At 40.7% G+C, this 11,050-nt stretch overlaps 1 protein-coding gene across 36 annotated transcripts in view; it reads right to left on the reverse strand.

Annotated features, from left to right (window-relative positions):
• The window catches only part of celf5a (cugbp, Elav-like family member 5a), a 171,067-nt gene that overhangs the window by 45,076 nt on the left and 114,941 nt on the right, over positions 1-11,050 (reverse strand). For 6 of the 36 annotated variants that reach the window (XM_041039859.1, XM_041039845.1, XM_041039852.1 and 3 more), the window contains exon 4: positions 6,860-6,873. The exons of the other annotated variants lie outside the window; for them this stretch is intronic. In XM_041039859.1, coding sequence (XP_040895793.1) covers positions 6,860-6,873 — 14 coding nt within the window. The remainder of the gene's footprint in view (positions 1-6,859; positions 6,874-11,050) is intronic. 36 annotated transcript variants of the gene reach the window in all.

Here is an 11,050-nt window from a genome sequence, read left to right on the forward strand (position 1 = left end):
TTGGACAATAAATAAATAAATAAATGAAATAGGCTTTTCAAACCTGCATGTTTCCACCGACACACTTTTGGAAAATACAATTCATGTGGGAAAAACAAGCTCTCTGATACATATAAGTTCAAAATTTTTGGAAGCAGCAAGGGTGGAGTTTGAAACTATGGTTTAAACATGATTTTGAATATCTTAAAAAAAAAAAAAAAAAATTTAAAATGTTAACATATGTCACATTGCAAAGCCTACTTCAGATACAGTAACACTGTTCAGTTTATGATCTCTTTTATTCTTTGGTAGGTTTGAAAATTCTCTTGAGCCACATGCTTTTGAAACTCATGCTTTCCAATATACAAACTGTATGTTTTGTCACCACTGATATTGCATTCAACAGTGGCTCTTAGTGCTCTTCCTGTTCTGTTGTTCTCCTGCTGCTTAAACCTATTTTCCACCTACCTTTTTTCCAATTTTTCATGATGTTAACAAAGTGGATAGTAAAGTTAAAGTTAAAGTTCCCAGCATGCAAATGCAGCTATCTATGTTTGACTGTCTCCAATTAGGAGACCCTTTTCACAGCAGACATTTTGACTTGTCGTAGCAGGAAAAGCACAGGTGAATTCAAGTGAGCCAGCATACACAACACCAGATCCCTGAAACTGAAGCAGCTCAGTTGAATTCAGTCATCCTTTATTGTATTATATACATCTGTGCTTCTTCTACTGTAACATATAAAAATTTACTCTGTGAAAACAGCGTGTTTACAAAGAAATGTGTGGTAGTTTTGCCTGCCAGTTAGCACTAGAAGTATCTGCGGTAACGTTATTAACGAATAAAACAAAAATAGCAATACCACGTTTGACATAAAGTCTGATAGTTTGTAGAAACAGTGCTATGCGCCTCAGACATCTCATCCTGAACATCTCAGATTGTGTCTTCAGGCCTTAATATTTTTGTAATGAAGCAATCAATGACTCTCCACAAGAAGTAAAATTTGCTACTGAGACTCTCGCCTCTAATGGAGGTTTTTACCTTTATATTTCAATATATCTTTCTCCTTTCACTTCCAGAGAGAGAGAAATTGTGTTAAGTGAGTTTTCCAAGTCACTTCAATGCAGACATTTTCCTTGAAGCCATTAAAGGGAAATGGATCTCAGAGTGAGCTACATACAGTAGGGTGGTTTCACTGAAGAAAGGTAGGTAAGTAGAAAGGTTGCTGCTGCCACAAACATGCATTTTTTCAGCGCATCGATACATTAAAAATAGTGGTGAAGCTTATAGCGCCCAGTTATAAGTCAAAGCTTGTGTAAGATTAACAGAACATTGAATACAGTGTGTCATGTCAACCCAGACAGCCCCAAACTACCATCACTCACTTTGCTATTACTCTAATACCTCACCCCTTCCCCAAAGGTAAAATATCACTGCAAGCAAACCAACAAAATTTTACCCAATGTTCTCCTTGTAAAGGCAGAGCCAACTCCGTGTGCACAGAGGGAGGGTACATGGCAAAGAAAACGAGAAAGGACTTTCATAAATGCTAACCAATGTGGTCTAAAACCACAGGGGTAAATGCAACCTTTTGCATTAGAGGACAGCGTTATTAGAGAGGCCAAAGTCAGAGCACTCATTTAACCATCCTGGCAGTGACTTCTCTTCCCATTAGTTTTTTTGTGCTGACTTCTGGGTGAGAAAACATACAAATGCCAGAAAAATGTTGTGTTGTAAGTGTTTCTACAATTTCCAATTCAATTTCCTCTCGCTGACCTGCACTAACAAGAGAAATCTATGCAGCTGGGAGTAAACCATTCTGAACTGAGGGATGGCAATAACCTCCTGTTTTTCAAGCAAAACTAAAAGGCCATCTTTGTTTTGGAAGATCACTCAGTGAAAAAAATAAATCACTCACGAGTCAAATACTGGCACTTTGGCTCTTTACAGAAGTAGGCACTAACCCAGACTTGCACTCTCTTCCAATTTCTCCTTATAGAAATGGCATTATTATATCAGAGCTTTTAATCTCCACTTCTGCCCTTTGTATTGTGTCCAGTCTGGTACAGATGAGTGTTTTCTTTAACTGTAAAAATAAATAAATAATGAAATAAATAATAGAAGAAAGAAAGAAGAAAAAGTCTGAACACAAATACACATATTTTGTCTGCATGTGGCAAAATACAAATTAACCTCAAGTGTCTCAGTGGAAGCTGCTTCAACAGAGGCAATTTGAACAAATGTCAATAAAAAGAACCGACTGCGATTTCCCTCCATTTCCTGTGACATCTCGTGTTTGTAGTACATGGGAGAAGGAGCAAAGTGAGAGATCTCTGCCTTTCCTTCCACCAAAGGCAAAACCCATCCATCACTGGCGTTGTCAACACAACAATCTGGCCTATAGGCTTGTGGTGTGAACACCCTTTCCAGGTCTAAATTAAATCTTTGATCAGAGGTGTTACCTGGGATTAATGCAGTTGCCTCCATTGAACACAGGAGGCTTAGACAAGAAATCCGGCTCAGAATTATAGCCACAACTTCCCTCTATAGACATCAAAGACGAAGGGGTAATAGGGAAACGAGAGGGAGAGAATAAGTACTGTCACCATGGCAGCCGGTGATGGAGGCACTGCCCTCTGAGACTGTTAGAGCATCACATCTGGCCTCTTCAGTGAGAGAGGAGACCTTCAGCAGCACTACATCCCAACTTCTGAAGAACAGTTTGGCAAGAAATATAAGGTAGAGACCCAACACAACCCTCTCACAAAGCATCGATCTATCCAGTGCCGTCTCATGTAAATTAATGTGACAGACTTAAATATCTGCAATCATTGAGACTGTTTACTCTATGCACCTTAAGGGAGCTTTAACATGTTGCTCTCATGAGATGTTCACTGTGAATGAATGAGCTGTAATATGTCGAGAGGAATGCATCAGGCTACTTAGTTATGTGATTGGCTTTTCTTTTTACATACGGTATTACAACTTCGATTTGAAAACAGATACAAGAGTAAAACTCGCACTTCAAGCGGTCGAACATTAAGGTACTACACATTAGAGCTGAAACAACTGATTGGTCGATGGACAGAAAATTAATCTGCAACTATTTCGATAATCAGCACATTTTATCGGCTGACTGTCCAGCAATAAATAGAAGCAGTGTATTTAGCCACAGTTTGCCATGAATTTCACGATGTGGAACACAGTGTGCATGTAGAGAAGCAGACTGAGGTGAGAGGTTTCAGAGAAATCTGAGGAGTAAATTCCACGTGACATGAATTTTGGTTGACGAGGGCCGCTCTGAAAGCCACAGCCAACTCTGTGAATGATCAGCAGTTTGGACTGTCCAAAAATCCCTGATGCAAGAAAAGAATATCAGCTGAAGGATCCCATTTTGAGATGAGAGAAAATGGGCCCAGTGGCTTTATATATGAACTCTGACCTGACTGTAAAATTTACCAAGGTCCAGTCCACTTTTGTTTTTGTGCCACAGGGCTCTTACACTCTTGTCAAAATATGGAATATGGTTCGTCTAAACTTGTCTTCGAATGTGCCTTTCAACCGACACTTGTCTTCACAGCAGAGAAAGGAACCTTTGCTTTGAAAGTGTGTCTGCAAGAAAATGAAGGAAGGTGACTCACTGACCACAGAACAGGGAAAAAAAAGGCTAAATAACTATTGAAGCGTGAAAAGTCTGAAATTTTTCTTTTCCTTTTCCTCTTGGAGCAAAAAAAAAAAGCTTTCAAGGTCCAGAGATTGTGAAATGTTACTTTTCATCTCCCTTTTTTGAGGCACAAGGAAACCTGAAAGGCCATGGCTACAGCAGTTTAGTAACCATCCTATTTCAAAATTGAGGTCTTTTTAGATGTTGTGTGCCATTCAGACCTCCTGGGATTCTCTGCAGTCTGCTGTCCTACCATGTCTACAGGCTGGATGAAATTGTGGAAAGCTTTTTTTTTATTTTTTTATGGTATACCATCACATTTTTCCTCCTTTTGCAGCTATAGCGTAGGCCGGAACCATGCAGAGTGGCCATCTAATGCTGCCTGAAGTCTGATCTGTCCCCATGTGAATAAGTCTTCAATCCCACAATCCCCTCTTACTCAGTTTCTCCTTTTATCATATTTTAAATACGTGACCTTTGATGTACATTTCTATTCAAGGTGTTATTCCACTATGCATGACAATTTTATCACTTGTATGGATTTTTTTTTTTTTTTTTTTATCCTTTCTCAACTCGATAGTTAAGTATGTTATGCTGCTGTTGGTTGGTCATTTCCAAGCTCTTAGACGCACAATCTGTGTTTGGGCTCCTAGATGACTTATCTGCTGTAACAAATAACTGTTGAGAAGCAACAACAACAACAACAGCAGATTGCCATGCAGAACAGAGCCTTTATTGCAGCGGCAATACAAAATGAAATAGCTGTGAGGAGGCAGATGTTATAAACCACTCACTTAATTTGCTCCAGAACAGTTTTCTTCCATCATATTAGAGCTGTTAAGCAGGACAGAGTGCTGCACAGGAATGTTATGTCTCCCCTAAATAAAAACTCATCTTCTCATCAGAAGAGGCTCCCAAGACTATTGTCTTCACTCATCAGTGGATGAACAATAAACCTCTGGTGCTCCAGATATCCTTGATAGCCATCTTAAAAAAACACCATTGGGATTAGTCCTGTCAGCCGGCGTGTGAAGTGTACATTATGGTAATGCAACCATCAGAAAAAATATTATATTTCTTGATTTTTACTTAACCCTCTTCCCCACCTCACCCATCTTCAGCTCCAAGAGACAATTTAGACTCGTCCTTGGCTCAAAGGCAGCACTACTTAAAATACCTTTAGATTTGGTGCGCACACACACATCAAAGAGACCAGAAGCTTATTTTCAAGTATTTTGTACCCTGAGGCAAGAAGATACTTCTGAGGCTGCTGTATTCCCTGTAAATAGCTTGGTTTTTCTGTTCCACAGATCCCAGCAAAGCACCATCTACCAGAGAGCTGTGGGCATGGGCCATGTGCTTTCCACCAGAGGTAAATGGGGGAGAAAAAAAAAAAAAAATCACTGTGCATAATAGTTCTGCCAATTGCTTTCCTAAGGTGTTGATCAGTAATGCTCACAACAACTAAACTCAATCTAAGTCTGCTAGGGCAAAGGCAAAAAGAGTATATTCTGCCGCTCTCGCCTTTGAGAGATTTAACTTCCAATTGTGCGTTTGGTGGTGCTACCCTGTGATGTGAATTCAGAGTTTCTTTTATCCAGTGTTCATCTTGTGAGGACATAAAACAGTAACATGCTGTAAGCACGGTAAAGGATGGTCCACAATAAAGATTTTTATCGCTTGACGCTGTTATAATGTCATCACTAACCAAATAACTTTAAGTGTGCGTATGCAAATGTTTCTCATTTGAATATTTACTTGTTACTGTTTAGCATTTTTTTATGGTTATACATAGCTTTGTGTCAGGACATTGCATGATACGAGAACAGTGATTAAACTTGATCAGAACTTTATATAAATTAGATGGTTTTAACAAACAGTCAGCAAGTATTCACCAACTATGGGATATTTTAATTTAAATCTCACTATATGCATGTATGTATCAGCTGACAAAGACGAGGTAGTAACTGAATTGTCAGTGTATGTGTATTGTGGGATTCAGCTCAGAAATTGACCAGGCTGGCTACACTCACTGGAAAGAATACAAAAAAAAAATAGGCCAAGACTTGAATGTCAGAAACTCTCCCTTCCCTATCTCTTTCAAATAGCATCAATCAACATTAAAGATAATGGTACGTTCACTTGGTAGTGTAAGTGTGCCTTTAAAGAGAGCTGTTTCAGTCTGCTGTGCCTATTGCTCTGCTAAGATCATCCCTTCCACAGTGATGCCCTTCTTCTCCGTAATGACTGCTGCCAGCCTGCAATTCTGATGCCTCACAGTGCACAGCATCATTCATAAGAAGACTGCTTGCTGTGATTAGTCCTATGCCTTAAACCATATATGGAAATTCATTTTAAATGTCCTTTAAAAACCCATAAAACATCCACATTGACTTGGGGCTGCCATGCTGTAGGGTGATGCTAATCAATTCCCTCTATGGTCCATTTACCCTCTGTGTCATTAAAGATAATACAAATAAAATAAGTGTTAACATGGAGGCATTTTGAATCCTTTCCCCCTAAATGAAAAAAAATCTGCCTCCGCTCACCAACTGTCAATAATTTGCACTGGAAGAAGATTTTTTTTTTTTTTTTTTTTTTTAGTTTTCAGTTCCCCACGGTTGCAGTGTATTTGTGCTGAACAAATTCCAGTTAATTACAAGGCAAAAGGTACAAAATGTGCTCTGTGACCATTACAATCCTGTTTGCTATGCTCAGCAAGGATGCATCACTCATCACACCCACACAAACACTAGCACGCACAGATAAATGAAAACAGAGATATAAAGACTCCAGTTAACACATTTACACATTTCTGTAAACCACACACATGCACACTGTTTTCTATCTCTCCTGATTAGACACAAGTATCGTTTTAATCTCTCTCAGCTTCACGCAGATGTAAAATTTCAACACTTTGCTCTACCCTCTCTTGACTTTGACCAATATTGTGAGATAGCAGTATTCCAGCAATGGAACTTTAATGAAAGGTTTTGCAACGAGGCATAGACGCTTGGTTGATCTAATGAGATCCCTAACTGTTTCTGCCATCTGCCAGACCCAAGTCATGACATTAACTATGCAGCCATGCTAAGCTTCAAACCTCTTTTAGATGAAGCAACCCTCATCCGCTCTGTGTCGAGTGCTGATGCACAAACAAAGGCTGACCTCACAGAAAGCGCTCGCTGCTTTCAATAACATCATAAGTATAACTGCGGCTCTGCAGCATGCTGTAGAACACGGTTTAAACTTTATTATATTGTATACTCACAAAGAGAAATGCCCCCCTACCCTCTGTCTAATGTAATGTTTTTCTTTGATTTCACTGAGCTTTTTAGAAGTATTGATGTGCCCAGTATATAAGGCCCTGCTTTGAGTCAAACTAATCTGCAGTTTTCGAGGGTGCCATTGTTCGCCCGGCTGGGGAGAGGTCACTGCAAGAGAGGAGAATAAATGCGGAGTGATTGACTAGTCTCTGTTGGAGAAATGAGTTCTCCATTCATTCCCAGGCTTCCAGAGGTGAAATGTCCTTCAGGAAAGTAAACACAATCTGACAGGGCCCTACAACAGACGCAGAGGCACAGCATGGCACAGTCAGTAAGTATGGCACTTTGCTCTCCTCCACCACGTCTCTCGTTTCCTTCCAGCCTCCAGTCTGCACAATGACCCACAACACATCAGGTTGCATTGCTGAATTTGGACTTTTTTTTTTTTTTAAACTCCTGTGTAGACCTATACAATGATCATAATCGAGCACACACTTAACACAGAAATAAAACTGGGAGACATGAATCCTGAGGGATGGGGTGATCATCCATATAAGCGTATTAGTGCAGTTTCCTCAGTAGGCTACAATCCCAGGTCCTACCAGATCCCAGGTTCCTCCTGGAAAGCAAATTGAAAACCCATCAGAGACCAGATTAGGCTGTTTTCCCGACATGCTAAAATTGCAGTAATCTTGAATGCAGATCACATCTGCAGCTAATTGATGGATTTGCCAGAGGATCTGAGAGTGGCTGGGCTCCGCTGTGAGCTCCTGTTCATTTTCAGAAGGCAGATGCTTTAACCCTTCCCTGGCTGCTGCCAGCAAGGACTCGAGGCCAGTGAATCTTGGAGCTTGCAGCACACTGTGATCAACTGTGTCACAACTGTCCAAAGGCTGAGACTAACATTCAGCCACAAACTCTGCCTAATTAGAGTGAAAGATGTGCGTGGTTTTCTGATATATATTGGTTTACTATGAATAATTCAAATCATATAAGGCTTACTGTCGTTCTTCAGGCCCTCTCTTGCCATTCATGGTGGAAGCTCCAGTGAGTGTACAGGTACTTGTCAAACACGCTTACAGTGAAACTGTAGTTAGCAGCTCACCACAGCATTGTCACATGCAGTTCTGTTAGCTGCAGCCATGAGAATTTAAATCTACCATGATCGAGGTCGGCTACGTCAAAAGTCAGAACTGTTCTCTTGTTCCATCTGAAGACAGAGACAACTCCCTTTATTTGCAGACGGACACAAAGGAACACAATAAGGCTTTCAGAGAACCAACCTGAAACTGCAGATCCAATGCCAAATTATGTTCTCACACGCAATTTAAAAAAAAGTGTGTGTGTGCATATATTAGAGAGAGAGAGAGAGAGAGAGAGAGGGGAAATAATGAAATGCTGTACACACGTTTCCACATGTGTAGGTATTTTTGCATGTGATCGCACAAAAAAAAAAAAAGGCATGAACACTGCTTGTGTTTAGGGATGTTCTCTGTGTTGTGGTTGTGCCAAGCAATGATCTATTTTTTCCCATTACCCCACTGCATACGTGTGGTTCATTTACATTCATGGTTATCCAGATAATGAAGCTTTCAATCCGGGGGATCCTGTGGCGAGAACAATGAACCCAATTACCTCCTGCCGCCTGTGAGATGGGATGGCAGACTCTGAGACAGATGGGAGAGGCTGCACTCGGCCGGCAATCCAATCACATTCATCTCGCTTGCTTCCCGTTTCCCCTGTTCATGTGTTCTGCAGCAACTTATCAACAGACAGGGGCCAAAGAACCTGGGATCATTACATCACACACACACCAACAATTCTGCAAACACACACTCACACACTCACACACACACACACACAAGGGCACAAACGCATTCCCTGAGGTCCACTCAATCCCTGCACCCCCCCCCCCCGTTTCCCACCACGACGAGCTCACATACTTCACCTGCTGGAGGAGGAAAAAGAGGTAAGGAAAGGGTTTGTGGACGAGATAATATCTACCTCAATCTTGATCTCCTTATCAGTTAGCCAGGGGTCTGACTAAGAACATCCCTAATGAATTATGTAAGATACTCAAGTTTCCTTTTTCTAGCTTAATATTTCAGTTGTATGCTCTGACTGAATTCACTCCAAGATGTGCTCAGTGAAAGTTAGTGGCTACATTATCGGCCCTCGCGTGTATGTGCAACATGATGGAAGAAAATGGAAATAGTGTTGATCAAGAAAGAAGTTAAACAAGCGTGAAGAGCATCTTTTTTGATCACGTCCCTGATGCAACCCTATGAAATGAAATCAGCAAAGATGGCTGTTAAATAACCTAGACTTGTGTCATCTGGCACCTTGGGGATTTACTAGATGACGATGTCCAACGTAAAAAAAAAAAAAAAATTAAACTAATAATTTAAAAAACTAAAAAAAAAAAAAAAAAAAAAAAAAAAGTGTAGGTACAAACTTAAGTCCCTTATCTAACTCAGACAGTAAATAGTCTTATCAGTACTTTTCTCCAGCTAAAAGCCCGGGCTGCTTTCTATACATCTCCTGGAAGTTTCAGAGGTAAGAAAAAGTATAATGTAGTTCCTCCATGAGAGGACTTGACACTCAACAGTAGCCAGAGATACAGAGTGTGCCTGGACCCAGACAGTGCTTGAGGGAATGTATTCCACTACTAGATAATTAGCTGGTGATTGCACGAGAGCTGATACCAATTCTGCATAATACTCCAATATTTTCAGCATGTTTTATGCAAAATATACCCCTATCACATACCCCTCCCTCTCCCTCTCTTATGGCACCTAATTTTGACATGGTGATCAATAGTAATTGCCTTAGTGATCAATGTGTCTCTTGAAGTTTTCCATCAGTCTGTAACGCCATTAGTTGTGTCAACGCTATTGTAGGGCAGTGTATGGGCTGTTAGTGGGGATCTGCATGCTAATGCTTCTAGCAGCTCCCCTGAGTGGCATATAGGTGTTTTTATGTTAATGAATGTCAGGAGAAGAGCTCTCGCTGGTCATCCCTGGGTACACACAGGTGTGTAGGTACACACACACACCTGCCCAGCCATGCTATGCTCCCACACACACACTCACACACTCATACACACACACATACTTGTCCTGCTTTGTGAGGACGCTCGTTGACATAATGCTCTCCCTAACCCTTTACCATAACCTTAACCATCACAACTACATGTCTAACCCCAACTCTAACCCTAGGTCTAACCTGAACCCTAAAACCAAATATTAACCCTCAAACAATCATTGGATGGTGTGTCAGAAAGTGCCGACCAGCTAAAATGTCCTCATTGTCCCAAAATGTCCTCACTCCGTAAGGTCTACTATTCAAACCGGTCCTCACCAAGATAGAAGTATAAGCACGCAGACACACCGATGCACACAAACACACACAAGCACACAGACTGAGATTGCATACCCACTGAACCCTTGGATGCATTATTGATAAGCTACTAATTACGCTTGTTGCAATTTCAGCTGACCTTTCCCGGGAACATCCCGGATCATTATAAGCTGCATTCTCTCTTGAAACTGCAAAGGTAATCTACTGTCCACCTCCCTCGTTCTCCTTCTCCTTCCAGTCCTAACACCACCACCTCCCTCGCTTCCCTCGACTCACTGCTGGATGAAGACGTGTTCTTATGTCCTGAAATAGCAGGAGAAATTGTTTAAGAAAAAGATACGGGGAGTTAGAGCAGAGGAGAAAATGGAAAGAAAGAGGAAAGATAGATTTTTTAGAGTATCACTTGAAGTTTATGGTTAACGCTGTAATGTACAGTATCATCTCATTCTGTTAAAGGTTAAAAACTGCACCATCTCGGGTTGTTACACCTGTTTGCATGTCATTATGACACTTAAGTCAGAGGCATTCTCATCATAGTTTACCATTATGGCAAATACATTAGTGTAATGGCTCTGCTTAAAGCAGCTTTCCTGCTCAGAAAGTCATCTCATTTTGGAACGGCCAAATGCTATAATGTTAGTGGTTGTGTAGCTGGTGCTCAGGAAGATCAACTGATGATCAGCTGATCTGAGTGGTGCAAATGACCTAATGTTCCTGCCTGAAAACATGAGTTGCATTATAGATTAACAAAAAAAAAAAAAAGATTTTTCATTAATTTCAG

Source organism: Toxotes jaculatrix, chromosome 6 (assembly GCF_017976425.1).
Source record: "Toxotes jaculatrix isolate fToxJac2 chromosome 6, fToxJac2.pri, whole genome shotgun sequence".
Lineage (NCBI taxonomy): Eukaryota > Metazoa > Chordata > Actinopteri > Toxotidae > Toxotes > Toxotes jaculatrix.